The sequence below is a fragment of the Apostichopus japonicus genome, chromosome 4 (genome assembly GCF_037975245.1).
Source record: "Apostichopus japonicus isolate 1M-3 chromosome 4, ASM3797524v1, whole genome shotgun sequence".
Lineage (NCBI taxonomy): Eukaryota > Metazoa > Echinodermata > Holothuroidea > Aspidochirotida > Stichopodidae > Apostichopus > Apostichopus japonicus.
In genome coordinates, this window is record NC_092564.1 from 3617904 (window position 1) to 3637664 (window position 19761).

The following is a 19761-nucleotide window of genomic DNA, read 5'->3' on the forward strand; positions in this document are numbered from 1 at the left end:
TCAGTATAACAGTCACATCTTAGGTTGAATACTTTGCTCGCGACTGATGAAGTGCATGCAGATACTCTGGAAACCGCAGAGTCAACGCTGAAAAAATAATTGTGACAAGCTTGTATCATATTCAGAACTTGTGTCTTGCCGGGATGAGCCGGTATCAATTTTAATGTATTACCAGGGTCTTCTGATCATAGGCATAAGCGACGGGTTTTACAAAGTGTGGCGAGGTTAAAATACAAGAAAAAAAAGGAAAAAAAATATGTTTAAATATAAATATATATATATATACACACATATATATATATATATACACACACACACATATATATATATATATATATATATATATTTATATATATATATATATATATATATATATATATATATATATATAACGGGAGGCCTGGCTTCGAATCCCGGTGATCTTTCTTAATGTGTGATTCTTAAAGGTTTTAAGAAATCCCAGAGATCGATGTCTTCTAAAGAAAAGTTTTTACTAACCTTTAAGCGCCCCCTGTTAGATACCTAGGAAGGGATCCTTTAGGGAACTATGCTTTTGTATATGTATTATATATCATATATTATGTCACCTTGTTATCACAGTTAGATTTCATTACAAGGGTATAGGCGTATATCCAATACAAATATATATTTCCATGAGTAAAACTTGTATTTCCTGTAATGGATCTTTCACAAACACGAACATTTCCTATCGATGGATATACATATACCAGCCCGGTTTGTATATGTGTCAGTACGTAAGTGTAGTGAATGTAACTTGATGAGTGTTTTGACGTATTCAGTCATCGATATTTCGCACGTGAATTAACACGAATTATCGCTTACTTCTTGCAATTACTGTAGATACATCGGTATATTAATCTAACAAGTTATAAGATCAAAATAAAATAAAACTGTTTGCAAACTGCTTATCCACTAGAGAGCCTGTGTAATAGAATGTGTAAAATTAAGATCCAGGAAAAAGAAAGTAGGAAGTAAAGGAAGACACATTTTTAATCTTTTTTTTTTGTACAGCGGCTGACTAGCGAATAGTTGGAACAGTCTGAATGCAGCACAGGTTTGTATCTCTGTTGAAATACGTAAACGTGCAGCAACACTTTGGTTGCATGAAAGCAGTCATTTTACTGCGTTTACTTGTGGACTTTGTTTAGAGCTTGTTAACTCTACTTTACCATACAAATTAACAGTTTTATAGGTATTTCATTTTTTTTCTCACGTGTTCCTCAGGTAGTACTGCATGTGTAGGCTAGTACAGTAACATTTCCATATACGTACTTCCATTACGTCTTCCTGTAACGTATTTGAAGTTACAAGTTAAATTTTATTATAGGAATATAATTTAATTATAATTGTAAGGGGAAAGAATATCTTACAGAAACAAAATGATAAGCTCCTCTGTCTATGTCATAAATTGCATAATTTATGGTCTAAGCTATGGTCACTGTCAATGAATGTTAAGCTACGAAAAAGGGGAAGCATAGGCTATACGGTAATACATTTGATCTCTGCCAGACGGCTGCTGACATTTGTGGAACGAGGTGTACACTATAGGATCTACTCACATGTTTCACCCCCCCCCCCCCTCCCATTGCTCCCGCACGCACACACCACCACCAACACCACCCCTTAACACTTCATAAAAATGTTATATATCGATTACAGAAACAGATTGTTCAACTTTTCACAAATTATCAGTGATATATTAACTGTGCATGGTTTGATATGTTTATCACAATGAAGCAAAAATAGCCTACAGATTCGATGTGAAATGTGTCGTTCTATAATATTCCATATGAAAGTTAGTAAATCCAAAAGTTTGAAAATGAATTACCCTTATACTTGCAGACACAAGGACTGTAGGATAAGTACATACATGTTTCTTTTGTGTGTGTGTGCTGAGTGCAGCTTACTTCAAGATATCGAAAGAGAAACGTTATTCTAAAACAGTGTTAAATACAACGAGCGTATTCTTCAGGGTATACCTCCTATAATGGTTGTTAATGGGTTAATTAAAGGAATCAAAGAAATACGATAGACGTATATGTACAGTATACAATGCAGTACACTGCCTACGCTATATGTAACACAACGTTTGCATTATACGCTAGACTTATCTGTACATTATGTACTGCAGTACACTGCCTAGACGCTATATGTAACGCAACGTTTGTATAATATAAGGTATACATTAATTTTTGTTTGCTTGTAAAGTTTCAATATTGCACTTCAAAATGATGTTCACTATCGGTCGAGGGCCTAACTTTAACGAAATGGAAAAGTTCCTCCCACAAGGAAACTCATTTATACTATATTAATGCATGACCAAACCTTTAATGAAGAGGATGCTTTCATCAGCAACTATGCGCTATTCATGTAAATATTAATAAAAGTTTACCTTTGCTCATCAGTTATTTAAATCCAAATCTATCATATACGATTTTATATATCCCCAATAATGTAATCCTGAATCCATAGGGTCAAACCCGTTTATATTGTTAGAGGGTGGGTGGTAAAATTCATCTCGATTTAGTTGTCATGAAAGACCGGTTTGGGTATTCTGCAAGACTGACGGAGAACACACTGTACAACCATATCATTTTCCATGTCGCAATCTGCAAAATAATAGGCGATTTACCTAAATATATATATATATATATATATATATATATATATATATATATATATATATATAATCCAGACCCGATACCTAGGCATAGTCTGCTTACGTTTTTTGATCACTACCTTGTACTATCTTTTGCCTAAATGATTTAATTCGCGTGCAAGGTCTTGTTTGCTATAGTTTCCATCCAGAATGCTGCTGTTCATACTTATTTTGACCGCTGGTTTATTCGGCGAAGGACGTGCTTTGACTGATATCAAACTAACTTTCTATGGAACTAATGGTCAAGGTAAATTTAGAAATTTAGAAATTTTAATTTTTCTTTAAAACGAGAGAGAGGCTTGTTATGGAATTGTCTGTATAAATGTGTTTATAGCAAAAGTTTTGTTGATATTGTTCATAAAACTCATTGTTTGTATTCTGTAAAAATATTATCAATTCTCATGACCCTTAACCTTTAACTTCTCCTTTAGTACACCTCGAACTATTTTTGCCCTAAGACGAGAGTCGATGTTTCGTATTATGTGTGTACAACGTACTTCAACGTACTTTGCATCTCAGCAACTAAATCTTCACAAGGAACGTTCCAACCCCCCCCCCCCCCTCCACCTCTCTCTCTCTCTTTCCCTCTTGGTAGCTTTAATGTTTTCTTGTTACTAACCCACAAAAACACATTAAAACGCCCAAACATTGGTCTAAGTTTTTTTTTTTCAGTACCCATCAACACGATTTTGACATAGCCTTCTGGCGGGGGCAGAAAGTTGCCTCTGGTCGAACTTCGCCCAGTTTATATGTCTTCATAAAAGAGCACAATTTCGAAAAGAAGGAAACTAAAAATTTCGACTCGTTATATGAGGATAAACAGTTGAAATTTTGAAATGAGACATATCTTAAAATTTTGATACAAAACGTCATGTTTTGACATAAAGATACGAAATTTCGTGGAAACTTAATAAATTTCACGAAAGATCGATATTTTGAAATAAAATGATGAAATTATGTATGCAGATGAAAAAGTCAACAATGTGATATGAATAGTCGACGTTTATATGGAAAGCTCCACATTTCTGTACAAGAAGTCGAAACTTTGAGAGTGTCGTCGAAGTTTTTGGAAAAAGAGTGGACATTTTGAACCACAATTACATCTATCATTATCATTGGTCTCTAGAGCAAACCAATTTACCTCACAGTATTTTCTGTAGGTGGCGAGGTCGTACATCGGCGAGGCTGGAAATAACATGTAGAGACCACGGTCCAGTGTATATTATATTTTTTGTTTGGTTTTCACAGAATAAGAAATTAATAAATAAAAAATATGACAATATATTTATATTCTCAGCTCCAGATGCATGTGGTCCACATGGTGTTTGCGACTGCGCATTTTACATGGACTTTAACGATATCTACTGTAAAGGTATCGATATATATGAAGTACCAAGAAACATTCCCGCGAATGCTACGTTCTTGTGAGTTGCATTTTGTCTTCATCCAATTAAGGAATCCACTGGGAATAAGGTTTAGAAACCCCACTTTATATCTTTCAAATTCAAATAGCGATCATAACATATATAATAAAGCCGAGTTGAATGGAACAAATTACATCTTTCTACTCATGAAATATTTGCACTATTGCACGAATGGAAACCATTCATTATTTGTTTTATACAACATTTTATATTAAGATGGGTAAAATGCACTCATGCAACAGATTGTTTTGAACAGACAGGTTTCTCTGCTCTCCTACAGTTGAAAAAAAGTGCTACCAAAAATGTATAACCCATGGTTCTATTTCATAGAGTGGAATAGAGCGGATTTTGCATGCAATCAACGAGCAATTGACCAATGAAATGACCAGAATACAATTAGGTGTTGTATAATATAGATTAAGCCACAAACAAAAACATATACTATGACTTTTCACGAAGAAGATCATCCAGTAAATACTCCTCGCTCGAATAGATGAAAATGCAAAATCAATCGAAAAGAAATTGAAAAACAAACGAAAACATTACCGGGCAAGTAAATTACGCTAGGACATTTGCAAAGGGTAAACTTGTCTTATATAAATCCAAGGCAAACCAGAGACCGCAAAACTATTAACTTCAAACAAAATAAGAAATAAATAAATAAACCGTCGTTACACGGTAACGCCTAAACCGCGCGTTAATTGATATATTTCTTAACATGTATTCTTCTTTCCAAAGCACTCTGGGGTATAGGATAATGCATTTTTGATGAGAACAGACTCCTTTTAATTACAAAGAAATTGATGATATAATTGCTAAAGTAGGTGATATGAAGTGTTCAAAAGATGGTGGGCTAAGATATTACGAATGTGGCAATCACGGAGAGTAAATATTAAAGTATATGTCATACTGTTGCTTACTAACATAGCCTATTATTCCTTCTATAGATATATTATCGAGACTGCAATAACAGAGATTCCCGTTGAAGCGTTTTGGAATTTAACGCATTTGGAAGAGCTGTAAGTATATTGCATTGATTGCATTCAGTACGTTGCTACAGTACTTTAGATGTGTGAAATGTAAATTGTAACGTAAACAAGGCTCTCTTACATAAGAGCAAAAACAGTATCGTCCAATAGTCCAGCTGGAAGAGTGTGGCTTAGTATGTTATTACTTGAAATTTGTGCGTCTTAGTTTTAAGTATTTACCACTTAGACATACTTCCATGGACTGTCTTGCAAGCGTCGAGTTGGGGATAAGAAACAAAAACACATTACATCCATTGACACGTATTTGAATAAAAACTGTCCTCGCCATTATAACGGCGTACTATTAAACCATTTTAATTTTTTTTGTAACAACGAAAATCATTTCATTCTAATGCAAATATGGATGCCCTATCTACATGATGTCATTGTCTTTGAGAACACAACTCCCGACAACAATGGCATTGTATGATTGCAGTGTTTAAGATTTTACTCTGCAGTGTATACGATTTCACCCTGTATCATTATTAAATTATCCAAAATCTGCGGACATTGTCAACACAATCAGTCAAATTACGATACTATACATACACAGGCTGATATACCAAATTTACGTTGATCTTAAAATTCAAATGAAAATATGGGTATACGATACGTAGTATTTATCTTTGCTTATGTGTAATTTATAATTTTATTTTATTTCATTTATTTATTTGTTTTATCGAAACATTCACATGATATTATTAAGCACATATAAAGTAACAAAAATACAACGAGTTGTGAAGGTAGTGCTATAAAAACCCGTTATGGCATAACGAGTAGAGTTCTCCCTATACTTAACAATGAAAATATACATAAATATGTATCTAAAACCAATGAAAATATACATAAATATGTCTCTACACTAGAAAAAAAACCTGACCCTGTCTTTGACCCCACTCAAACCTCCCGACCCTTTTAACGACTTTCACACCTTTCCACACCCATAACCCCAGATAAAACCCACCTATCCACCTACTCAAAACCTCCCGTCCCTATCCCATACATCTGTTGAAACCTTTGCCTGAAAAAGGTACATGACACTATAATACAAACATCAATAGTTGTTTAGAAGGGTCTTAGTTTTTTTAAAGAGTGGAAGTGAGCTTATAGATTTCAGATCATCTGATATGGAGTTCCAAACAGTTATTGAACGGTTTCGTACATTTAATAGGCAATGTTTGTTTTGCAGGGATAACAATGTATGTTTTTGTTTTGTCTGGTTCTGTAGTTGTGCACCTGATTACTTTATTCAAAGAAACTGTTGAATGAAAACGTTACGTGACAATGTGTTACTTTAAAAGCAAACGTTCCAAAATTCAAGTGGATTAGACCTGATAACTTAAGATTTATTGAAGATAATAACGTACTGGTGTTCGCACGCTGAAGTGCGTTCCCAATATGTCGAATAGCTCGCTTTTGTAAGAATGTTAGTTTAGTTAGATCAGAACGTTACATGGCTCTGTCTTGATATATCATCATGGAGAACTCCAGTTGAAGCTTCTGGAGGAATATTAAAATTTAGTGGTACAGAAAATATCTTTATTTATTTTTTACTTTATTCTTTTACTGTGCAGAAATTTGGAGAGGAATAAGATCACAAAAATTCCGGAACAGGCCTTTTTCAACCTAGCATTGTTGAAACTGTTGTAAGTATATACTAATTTAAAACGGGGATGAGCTGCACGAAATTTATTTTAACAAATGTACCGAAGTGATAAATAAATAAAATTAGTATACATTTTATAGAATAATGTGAATAGTGTTATGTAAATAAAGTATTTATTCAGCATTACATTCATTGATTTAGTTTTCATGTAATAATATGAGAAAGTTTGTTCTTTAGAGTCTGAATGAATCTGAAGGTCATGTGACATATTTAGCAGCATTGATTCATTCTAAGATACCGTATAAGTTTTAAGTTCTAGATCAATCGTACGACACGGGAGAGGACTGCAGATTAGTGATGGCTTATAAGTTAACTATACTGTCAAATTATTACAGTGCTAAGTGTTACTTTCTATGTGTACTTAGTTCTCCGTGTTTATAGTTTAGATATATTAATGTACCGTATAAACTGCATAATAGTTCCCGAGGAAGTCAATATTAGTTTGCTATATAAACATCTACTTTCAGGGACCTAAAGCGGAATATGATCAATGTGCTATCCCCAGAAGTCTTTTCAAGATTAACCAGTTTGACGAAATTGCAAGTTTTCTTTTTAAAACTATATAAGCGCTTTCATTCCTTTATCTTTTAAAAGTTTGATAACTAGGAGAATGGCATGTCATGTTTGTGACCACGTCCGTTGCTGCTTTGTCTATTTGAATTATGACGCGATGGAGGGGAGGAGGTGGGGTGGGAGTGGAAGTAATAATATATCCATGGGGTTCAAATTCCAAAATATCATAATTATTTAAATATATATAACCGTTAACCTTAAATATACATGTCAGAATTTGAATGAATAATGGGTAATTTGGTCGAAATGATCACGTAATATTTGTAACCTCAATCGTCTTTTAGCTTTATGCCGATAGTGATATATTGTTCGTTTTCTATACCAATGGTTGCTCCACAGTGTTTATCTATATCATTCTCATGCTTATGTTATCCGTGTTTAAACTCGTTGATTCGTTCGATTGGTTTTGTTGATAAAAATCATTAGCAAAATTGATTTCAATCATTACTTTTTCGGAACTTTGTTAGCTACGAAAACTTCATATATACATGGGGCATCAACATGCATCAGGTATACGGCCTTTAATACCTTATCTTATATCATTATGGTATAACGTTGCAAAATATCATGTAAATAACTGACTTCAAATTACCTTTTTTGATAAATTATAAGTACTTTTATCAATATATTAATGAAGAGGACAACGTAATTGCAGCTGGCTGAATTCCGTAAATGATGGTATATATTTCATTTTGTCTTTTTTATTTCTTTTTTTACAGACGTCTTGAGGGCAACCAACTCAAGGCACTACATTGCAATCTCTTTAGTAAACTTACAAACTTAAAAAGTTTGTAAGTATTTATACAATATTTTATATGATGTCTGGGCTGGACTTGGCTGGTATATATATATATATATATATATATTTATAAAGAAAACTCGTAATTGGCCATCGAACTATACTAGTGTGATAAATATGTACTTTACTGAACATCAGTTGATGCCCTTTACTTAAAGTGAATATCGTTTTAATTTAGTATCAAAAGTCTATGAAGACTGCGACACGTGACTATTAGAACGAATACAGATATTCCAAATCTGCAATAAATGATGTTCTGAAACGTTCTTGCAATATTTTAACTTTGAGACCTATAACCTATTTATCAGTTTAGTGTACTACATATATAGTCAGAGAATAAAATGGCAACGCCAATCACAGAGGCCTCCTCATAGCTTTTTATAACTTCGCGGAATTTATTCAATTCGTTTTACAGTATGACAATTATAGAACCGTATGTTATTTGAAAATAACTGTCCATGTATAGCGGTTTCCTATCCAATCTAATATATCTATAATCCAATCAACGACATTGATTTATTTACGGAAAATTTTGCTAAAAAGTCCTTAACGCAAAATTTTGGCTATCGCACACAAAAAGCACACACGTTTCCTCCGCCTCGGCTACACACTATCCAAATCTTATCCTCTATTTCTGACCCTCAACCCATATCGATGAGGGATGTCCTATCAAAGTATTATTTATGTTTCATCTTAACGGCAAATGCTGTTCTTTTCATTACTTTGCAGGAATAAATAACTTAATTTTAATGGACTGGATGCATGCAAATTTGTCACACATTCATTACATACCTTGGGGACGAGTATCACTATTTCTTTGACTGTTCATTATTCTCAAGTGAAAGGATTAACTTCCCAAAGCATTATTACTATATGTACCATAATACTCTTAACATGGAAGAACTGTTTAATACAAGTAATAACAATGTTTGTGAAAGCTTCACTCTTTTTAGTGCTAAAATATTAGGTCAGTGTTTAACTATTTTCTTGTGTGTTTTTATTTGATAAATTATTGCGGCAACTTGTTGTCGTTTGTTATTGCTGTGTTCCTTTCCTTTCTCTTTTGTCTTCTTTAGTGTTCTTCTCTTTCTGTACTTTCTTTCCTATCTGGTATCACAATTGTCTTGTCGATGGCCTATTCAATATGTCGATGTTTATTTATGTTCATTTGTATTTACGTCTCTTTAAACTCTAATTCGAAGGGTAAAAAGAGATCAAGTCAACTATGTAGAGGCGCATACGGCTCCCGTTTTGATCAATTCTCGTATAGTTTGTTTCTTTTGGAATAATCACAAATGTCTTATATTCTAATAACCAATGAAATCAGTTTGTGGAACACTCATGTTTTAAAAAACATTTGTTCACAGATATCTAAATGATAATATGATCGCTGCACTTCCTCACAACATATTTTGGAATTTATATCAACTGGAAAGGCTGTGAGTAATATAAACAATTAATGTCTATATAAACGTGTGACGTATATTAGAAGTATAAGGATTAGATCAACTTTCTTCTCTAGTTCTAGATTCAATCATTCGTTGCTATATTTCCAATATGGACATAAAGCAAACTGGACATGATATTGCTTTGTAGGTGGAGGCAAGAATGACAGTTGTTCCGTCCTTCTCATTATTTTGTTATTTTTATTTTGGTTATTTTTATTAAAAAAACGTGCTATTTTAAATCTCTTGGGGGGCTCTCCACCCTGCGTTGTAAATATGTAACTCTTTCTTAGTCAACATACTGCTTGCTTCTTCTCCCCGCCCCAGTAAATACTTATATTAATATCAAGATAAAAGTCAGTATGTTATTTCTGGAAGTATTACAAAGATGGTCATGAATTCCCGCTATAATCACAGATATATCTTCAATAACTATTTGACGACGCTGCCAGGTGACTTGCTACGGAACTTGACAAGCTTGATATTGCTGTGAGTATGCTGTTTATATACTAATCGTTTACCCCATCACAACCGCTTATATAGAGTTTAACCAACGTGTTAATCCTCTAAATGGGGCGGGTGGGGGGGGGGGTGTATTGTTGGATGTTGCGACTTCTAACAAGAATTTCAATTGTAAAATTTATCAAACTTTTTATTATGAGTTATTAAAGTTATTAAACTTAGTCATATAAGAGACAGAACTACAGCAGTGGCGTGCGCAAAGCGGGAGGGAGAGGAGGCAGGGCCACGGAGAAGAGGTCATGGGGAAGACCTAGAGCACTGTCATTCCTACTCCTTTTGTATGTGTGTATGTATGTATATATGTATGAATGTCTGTATTCAACTCCTTTTCAACCCCTTTTCAACATAGGAAGACAAATCAAGGGAATTTGTTAGCAAAAACATTACTTTGTGTTTAGAGCCACTTACAGACCTAATTGTTCGACCAAATAAACATTATTAGCATCAAAATACTAACGACTACTAGTTAATTTCACATACTTAATAACATGCGAACACCTGACGTCGATTAAAATGAATTTACTCTAATTGTTTAACTATTTGTGTATTTTTCTTTTTGCAGGGATGCAAGCTTCAACAAAGTCAATACATTACCTAGTAGTGTATTTTTCAATCTAGTTTGGCTGGATAATCTGTAAGTAATAGGTTGAGGAATATCAATGTTAATATAAATCATATTCTAGAATATTGCAACATCAGGCATCAGTGATTTAATTTTCGATTATACATTACTGACAAACCGCCAAACTGACAAACCAGCAGATTCACGTCATATAGTCGCTTTTGAAGACAATTGTTAAGAAGCAGATTATCAGACATGGTATGGTTCAGCTGTAATCTAATCCTACGTATGATGGCTATGTCTAACTTTCAGAGATTTGTCTGGTAACCAGCTCGAGATACTTCCGGAGAATATCTTTGCGGACTTAATACGGTTGAGCTATCTGTAAGTATATGACTTTCTATCAGGATCCTGTTGGAATGCTGACATGAAAACGTTAAACGTTCATATGCTTTGTTTATGATACCCTTCGCAATCTGTTTAATGATAATAGGATTCTTTTGCAGGGATTTGTCCACCAACCAAATCACTATCCTCCCAGAGAAGCTACTGTGGAACTTATCTTCTCTGACACAGATGTAAGTAGAAGTTATATAAATGGGTCACACAATATTAACGTTGTTAACATATATATCTATCCTGCGTTTGATTGCATATCAATATACAATCAAGTTTGCATTTTGAATTCCCACGTTTTGGTATGATTAGTGTAGTAGTGGAAGAGGTGAAAGGAAGTGAATGAAAAACACGAGGCCACCTTCTCTGCCAAACACACACACAAATACACATACACAATTTGGTATAACTACTTCTCAAGCACTATGTAATGTAATTAATATGTACCGACAAAGGTGATATAAACCAGCATTAAAGATAGTGTACTTGACATCAAACTCCATTGTCCTTCTTACAGATGTGGGTTCGAAGTATGTTACCGAAGGTTCTATTAATCGGTCATATTATGTCATAAAATTAAAATAAAATTGAAATATGATATCATCGAAAAGTGATTGATGGAAATACATTCGATTGAACGAAGTATTTATTTTAATCGAGCAGAAGAGCCTATATTTCCTCCTTGACCTCAGCAAAGGAATTTTTCAAAGGAAAATAGTAAAGATGGAGACTAATTTCTTGTTTACAGAGCACTTTATCACAACAACATCGAGATTATCCCTGAAAACCTGTTCTGCAACATAACTCAGCTGGACCAAGTGTAAGTTACCACATTCATAATAATTTCCAAACTTCTTTCTAGTTCTAACTCAGTGAATAGTCTAATCCGAGACGCGGATCCAGGTATTCTGTGGGTATGTGCAGTGCCCCTCTCCCGGAAGATTAGCAAAAGATTAAGAACAGGCAGACTAGCAATGTATGTGAGCAGAGCAAGTGCAAAAAGAAGAAAAGCAAATCATTCTCAAATTGGATGAATTTACTGAAAAATAGATATACATTCAATGCATTAGAATGTAATGATTCTCGTTGTTACAAAAAAAAATTACAAATGGTTTAATAGTATGCCGTTATAATGGCGATGACAGTTTTTATTCAAATACGTGTCAATGGATGTAATGTGTTTGTGTTTCTTATCCCCAACTCGACGCTTGTAAGACAGTCCATGGAAGTATGTCTAAGTGGTAAATACTTATAACTAAGACGCACAAATTTCAAGTAATAGCATACTAAGCCACACTCTTCCAGCTGGACAAGTGGATACGATACTGTTTCTGCTCTTATGTAAGAGAGCCTTGTTTACGTTACAATTTACATTTCACACATCTAAAGTACTGTAGCAACGTACTGAATGCAATCAGTGCAATATACTTACAGCTCTTCCAAATGCGTTAAATTCCAAAACGCTTCAACGGGAATCTCTGTTATTGCAGTCTTGATAATATATCTAAGGAATAATAGGCTATGTTAGTAAGCAACAGTTTGACATATACTTTACTGAAAGGCTGCCCGAGCATTTAAAATACCATCCTCCCGGGAGTACTTAGCCATAAACAAATAATATACAGCTCGCCTTCCCGGTGGCTGGACTGTTCCCCGGAAGTAAACTTTACTTCCGGAGTTTGACTAACAAGGATGATGATGATAATGATGGGATCCCGAGACCGCACTTCTTCCGATATAAAATCCTGGATCCACCGCTGCTAATCAGATCCTAAGCTGCGATGAAGTTATAGTGTGAACAGTGTGGTATTATTATGATGAATTCGGTAAGCGATTTGGCATGTACATCAGCCCATTTTGCTTAATTAATAAGGATAACATTTATAAATCATGTACCAACAAATATGATATACTAGACATTAATTAATAGGCTTTATAATGTAAAGGATGTACTAGACTAACGAATAAACGTTTAGTAGGCAACGATTGTATTGTAAAATGGCGGAGGGAGTTTGAGCAACTGTGACTATTAGACCTCGGCGGTCATACAAGAACTAGCTTTGATAAAAGGTTTGAAAAAGCCCAAACATTGGCTGCTTTTCTTCCAACTATATTTCATGAAAATTATGTTTGTTATTTCATGGCCCCAATTGCAAGCATGGAATATTGTAGCGGACTGGTTATTAAAGTTTGTTGCCTATTGCTGTTACCATGGTAACGGTGTTTGGACGTAATGGTAGAACTAAATGTATTTAGTAGTACCCCCTAACGAGTTTCGGGGAGTCACCATTCCAATGGTACTTTGACTAACTTACTTCGAAGAAATGTGCCCTGACATGAATACGTGTGTCTAGCTGACCCTTATAATAAGCTTCTTCAAAGGTCAAATGCCTAAGGTAATGTTAAGGAAAACGTTACTTTTTATATAACTCTATAAAGTGGACACTTTAAATTGACTTGCTATCTGTACATATAGCTAAGCAAGTCACTTTTAAGAGTAATAAGGAAAGTAAATGTCATCTAAGAACCAAACGACGGAAGGAACACCCATATTTAATAGCCTTCGGTTTTTGTTTCATTCGTCTTCACCTAAATGGCATAAAAGCAGCTAAGAATTCGTAAATATCTTACACGGTTGGTGAAAACGAATGCTAAGTAGCCTAATGTCTTATTTAAAGTTAATCACTTCACGGAGAAAATGGAGAATAAAGAAAGTAAAAACGCCTCACCTGCAGTATAAGGAAGGTTATAAATATAAAGGCAACCAAGAATATCAGTTCACTAAAAAGAAGGACAAGAAATTGCGAACGCCCAGAACGGCAGATAAACACGTCCTTGCTACTACCAGCTGTACTGTACATGTGTCACGCACATATATTCCATGAGTGGCTCTCAGATTGCGTCAGGTGCCAATAATATTCCGACCGATAAGAGAGTGTTTCTCTATAATTGACCAAGAAAGAGTTGAGTTTCCCCTCTCCACACCTCAACATGTAGGCTAATACGTATTTTATCGAATGTTTATTTTGTTTTTTTCTTGTGAATTTGTATTCTTTCTTGGTTTCAGTGTCTTCGATGAAAACGAGATTAAAGCAGTTCCTCGAGTATTGTTTCTTGGAATTACAGTTGGATCCCTGTAAGTAGAATTCATACCGTATTGAAGTCAGTTTGCTCCAAAAGTCCTTTTTGTATTCTTCTTTAACTGTTAAATCGCTACGGTGGTGTCGAAGTGGATTTCATCCTCTATAGAAACATGTCCGGTCAAGCAACGTTTACTAACGAAACTATGTCCCTCCCTCATACTATTTAAAAACAAATATTAATTTATCATAAATTCAATTAATGCATATATGAAATTATACAGGACGGTTTGTCATGAATATTAAATATTCCAAGGGGGAGGGAGGGATTTCATGAGAAGGGGATTTTACTAACGTGAGAAATGAAGTTTGGTATTTTGTTTTCTAACCGATATATTTTGCTGTTATAAATATTGTCCGTCCAGACGCTATCTACATATTGACAACAATTACTGTTTACTGTTACATCGGCCTTAGATTCTAGTATTCCGGGACACCTTTCATGTGAAAATTGTAATATCACAAACTTTAATATATACTAACAAATATAATATACATATGATAAAAATCATTGTGTTCCTGTAATAACAAGAATATTATTGCTACGAAAATTTCTCTCCACATTAATCCTAAATTTGTGATTACTCGGGATCGTGTAAAGTTGATCCATGCACCACCAAAACAAATGTATAATAACTGTTCTACTTCTCTGTCTATGCCATGTACACATTTTATACTGTTTATAGTGTCAGGCAGAGGTTTTTCTATTTGGGGATTGTCTACTTGTAATATTCTCTGATAATTTTGTTCAAATTTAACGATATGTTTGACTTAGTAAAGTGAACCTTAACCAGCCTTTTAGATCAGGCTCAAAGCAGCTTCCGTGGTGTTGTGATGAGCCTGGGGCAAAGCGAAAGTATTTGTCCCCATTTCAAGAGTCAGAGAATTTCAGTTGAAATAACCTTCGTATTGATTTGACTTTTCATGACATCAGCTACCATCAATTAAATTGGCATTTGACGGGGTGAGGACAAAACATCTGGCTGACATCCGATTTGGAAAGGTGACCTCAGGGAAGGACCCCTCCACTTTGAGCAACTTTTGTTTCGGTTACGGGGCTTGTAAACGCAAACCTGTGTTATCTCTTCAATCATTTTTAGCTATACATTGTCAGTGTATACGACTTTAAGTGCGTCTTTGACGTCATCTCGTCGTATATGGCACATTGCGCCCCCCCCCCCCTCGCCACACAGGGGTTCAATACTGCAATGTTCTCACTTTCGCAAAAAGCACCTGAACTATCGGCCTAACGATTTATCTTTAAACTTGGAACAGGCGTCCATACTAAATCTTAAAAAGCCATCCATAAGCCGTCCATATAAAACCATGGAAGGTTGGGTGATATACCAGTGCTACAAAAGGCTTCCGTTTTATTTGATGAATACTGTAATCTAATTGTTGTCCTTTTGTCGTACTATTTCTTTCTTTCCAGGGATTTTTCTGGAAATAAAATAAGCAGTTTACCTCAAGACATCTTTGCAAACACTACAGTAACGGAAGCATTGTAAGGGTACTTTGAATTAACTATGTACATTTAGCTTCTTGTTGTCAACCCAATTTACCGAATATCTCTTGTGCACACTCTGTCAACGAATATGGTAAAATTGTGCCAAATCATATCTGTATTGATAGAAATAGACATTATATAGTAAGCATAACTCATGTAGGTTAACTGCTCACGGGATTATGAGTAATGAATTGTTAATACTACATACGAGTATATGGTATTAATCGCACGTAGAAGACGTATATATCACTACGGTAATTTGACAGAGAAAAACGAGGTTCACAACACATTCCTTATGTCACAGATGACCCCCAATCACACTCGGACTTGTCCGTTATAGATCAAAATTCTTTACGCGATTGCAGAAGCTTTAATCTGCTTATGGGTTCTGCAAATCCATATTTACCTTGGTGTATTAAGGATGAATTACCATCTTTTTCTTGGTGTAAAATGTTCTCACGCGATATTTTTCGAAAACAAATCATGATCTAGAACAACTATTCATTTTAAACTTTATCGGTCACTTTAGTTATCGCAATAACTTCTCAACACTTGATCCTAAGAATTGATTTTACATGAGACATTTGATAAAGGAAAGCTTCATGCTTGTTGCAAGGAAACATTACGAATTTTTACTGATATGCTTTTAAGGAAAAGTACCACATCGTCATCCTAGTGTCAGTGCTAACAACCATACGCTAAACCTTCTTTGTCTTGCAAATTTTCATTTTAGTGAGGCGGTTACCCACATATTATGCTGTAAATGTATGACATTCTTTAAAACACAAATTGCAAATCCTATGTTTTAATACGATACTAAATATAAGAAAGTAAGCTGATGTACTCGAAAACATTATTTTAATTGTATCTTTTTGTTTTCATACTTTAGGGACTTTGCAGACAATCAGCTCACAGAGGTGCCAGCTGCAATCATTAAACCAAATAGAAACAGGCTGACAATCACTATGCTCTTTCTGCAATCAAATCGTTTGACGGCAATCAACAGTGGCTCTTTTGACAAACTCATCAATTTAAAAGTCGTGTATGTTTATCTGTTCCCCTTAATTATTGTGCATTTATAGCTGCTCTTTGACTACAAATACGTATCGTTGTGTGCGTACGTCATGTATGTAGTATTCCTTTCCGATCTTATAACGTCTTTGCACTAGATACTCGACTTCGACTGAGAGCGGAAGTCATAATGAATCGTTTTCTTGCTGTACTTTAGAAACCGTGAAAATGGATTTTGTCCCTGTACAACAGAAAAGACCTTTTTCATTGCAAACATATTGGGGTACAGCATTCTTCCATTAACATCCATAGATCGTACTTTCCCAGCATTAACTCGGAATAAATGTCTAAATTTGTGTGTACAAAAACAGTCACATTGGCCGTCTTCCTCCTTAAACTACGGAACATAAACTACGGAACGGAACATAAGCATAAACTACGGAACATAAATCAATTAAATCGAATAATATGACGAGTCGTATTATAATATGAGGACGTATGCATGGTTTTATCGTTTAATGTTTAAGCATGGTGCTATGTAATATCTTCGGTTCTCTCTTTCTAGCTTTTTGTAGGTAGTGTTGTGGTTAGATCTTACTCAAGATCGATTCCATTTGCGATATGTCATAAGGAGTCTAACGATTAGGAAAGAACGGCATTTTCGAGACCACCAAACATTACCTCTATACGTTAAATGGAAAGTAACGATAGCTTGGGGCTTGTGAGGCTTGTTGCTTTCAAGCTGGTTACTCTCAACCCATTGTTATTATTTGTGGACTCGTCATATATACAAACTCATAGCAAGGAACACAAACGTTCGTGTTTGTGGACTTTTGGCTATGCAATATGATGATATTAACTCTTCATAAAATCATTGAAAGATTTGGAAATGACACCTTGCGTCATAATTACCGCTGTATTGGCTGTGACACAGTTATCTGCTCAAGAACATGAATAAACAGGATAAAACATTTGACCCTTGGCAAAGAGGAAAATACATGATCACATGGTCTAATACCTATCCTATAACAACATGGTAGATTGATCGTCGCAAAATCTTGAACAAATATTCCTCCTTTTGTTGTTCATATTGTGCATATCTCTCACAATCGAAGCACATTTTTCAATATTTAAATTGGTCTACCCCACATGTCCAGTAAACCTTCACGTGAGTCCGATATGGCATGATATGTTTTGTTTTCAGATTTTTGTCAAACAACTATATTCAAACCATGGATGAAGGGGTTTTTAATGGGCCAAACCTACAATGGATGTAAGCTCTATTTTCTTTTCTAGTATTTGATTGTATACGTTTTAATGTTTAATGTGAATTGTTGATTTCTGATTGAACATGGCGAATAACTTTTGGTATCAAAACTGTGAAAAATATTTAGGTGCCTATCTTCAATGATTGCAAGGTAATTACAAATGATAATTAGCAATATAGTTGTCACACATCTCCTTGCTGTATAGAACAGACGCAATATGGGGTGTCAAACCATCATTCATCATTCATGGTCATTAAAATTGTTTCTCGAAATTGCTGACACACATATTTTTGAACATTTTATCTAGAAATTCAGACTATTTCTCAAACTTTCAACTTTCTATGTGGTTTTCGCAATCTCTTCATTTCCCTGCAATATTTCACAATAGCAAGACCAAAAAGTCAATTTAATTGTAACTTCAATGACATTAACTTTTGACTTTTCGCCACAGATTTTTGTTTTCAAACCGATTGACAGAAGTACTGCATAATCCGTTCACTGGAAGCATGATAAAAGAGGTGTAAGTATAATACATTTTGACTGTCGTGAAGACCAATCTATCTATAAGCGTAACTTCATCTGGTTTCCTAATATTAAGCGAAGTTTCTTCACACTTCACAATTTTCAGTTTGGAAATTTTTCTAAATATATTCATTCTTTACATGGGTTCAAATATTTTCCTCCAACAACTTTATAGAGTCATCAACTCTAGAAGATATGGTCTTCAGTGTATGTTGCACTGCCTTCGTTCTATTAACAAAGGCCATTTATTCAAAGAACATTCTCTGCCTATAGGTAGCTTTGAGAGTTTGATCTTTCTTTTAAAATAAATTTACTTTTTATAAAAGTTTTACAAGAAACAAGTTATTTAGATAATAGCAAAGACGGATTCATTTGTAAGAATGATACGATTAAAAATGTCAGAGTAAGGAAAGTAGGGTCGACAACTTGGTTGAATGGATTGAGAGGTAGAAACAAAATATCTAGAGTTTCGTGGAACAATGACCATACTGACTGACATGGAATATATTTCAAAAGCTCCGACTAGAATTAGGGCTTTGTTATAGCAGGAATACGTCGTCGAGATCTCGCATGAGATAAACAATTGCCAGTGATGCAGATTGGGGGATCAACTAACACATGCCTACATAGAATATGTAGCTTAAACATGTTGGGAGTGCAGAAAAGGCATGTCAGTTTACACAAAGGAACGTTATATGTAAGATACACTCCCTTTGGCATGTGACACTGCAAGCTTGATTAAAACGACATAAATTATATGGTTCCCTTCGCTTTCCACTGTAAGTGTCACGTTATCGTTAGGACAAAGTTGACATTACTGCACGATAAAAGTGGACAATGTATGATGCCGGGGCAACAGTAAACAGGTGAAATTTAGGGATATTACATGAGGATCCGTATGAGACAATAATAACCGGACGTCTGATAAGGGTTCAGATTGTCCACAGACGAAACCTTCCTATAATGCAACGCTCAGTACCGTATCACATTAACAAAACAAAGCAAAAGGCTCTAAAGACAATAAGAAGGCAAGTAAATCTCGGTTGCTTACGTTTCAGGCATATCTATGGTAACAACATCAAGAACTTATCGAAAGAATTCGTCAAAGGAGTTAGAAACGAATCGACGATGTAAGTACAATTTACATTAAGAGACTATGTAAATTATAAAAACGATCTGCCCCTTTCTACATAATGCCACCACATATGATAACAATGA

At 34.7% G+C, this 19761-nt stretch overlaps 1 protein-coding gene across 2 annotated transcripts in view; it reads left to right on the plus strand.

Moving 5' to 3' along the window:
- The first annotated feature begins 804 nt into the window (after positions 1–804).
- LOC139966172 (uncharacterized) overlaps positions 805–19761 on the plus strand; it is a 28351-nt gene continuing 9394 nt past the window's right edge. Inside the window, exons 1-19 of one of the 2 annotated variants that reach the window (XM_071968936.1) lie at positions 805–1075; positions 2803–2927; positions 3978–4104; positions 5052–5123; positions 6707–6778; positions 7266–7337; positions 8091–8162; positions 9538–9609; positions 10033–10104; positions 10700–10771; positions 11012–11083; positions 11206–11277; positions 11844–11915; positions 14163–14231; positions 15668–15739; positions 16632–16784; positions 17958–18026; positions 18473–18541; positions 19602–19673. In XM_071968936.1, the coding sequence (XP_071825037.1) occupies positions 2831–2927; positions 3978–4104; positions 5052–5123; positions 6707–6778; positions 7266–7337; positions 8091–8162; positions 9538–9609; positions 10033–10104; positions 10700–10771; positions 11012–11083; positions 11206–11277; positions 11844–11915; positions 14163–14231; positions 15668–15739; positions 16632–16784; positions 17958–18026; positions 18473–18541; positions 19602–19673 (1448 nt within the window). In that variant the 5' untranslated portion in view covers positions 805–1075; positions 2803–2830. The remainder of the gene's footprint in view (positions 1076–2802; positions 2928–3977; positions 4105–5051; positions 5124–6706; positions 6779–7265; positions 7338–8090; positions 8163–9537; positions 9610–10032; positions 10105–10699; positions 10772–11011; positions 11084–11205; positions 11278–11843; positions 11916–14162; positions 14232–15667; positions 15740–16631; positions 16785–17957; positions 18027–18472; positions 18542–19601; positions 19674–19761) is intronic. The other variant, XM_071968938.1, reaches the window with a different exon arrangement.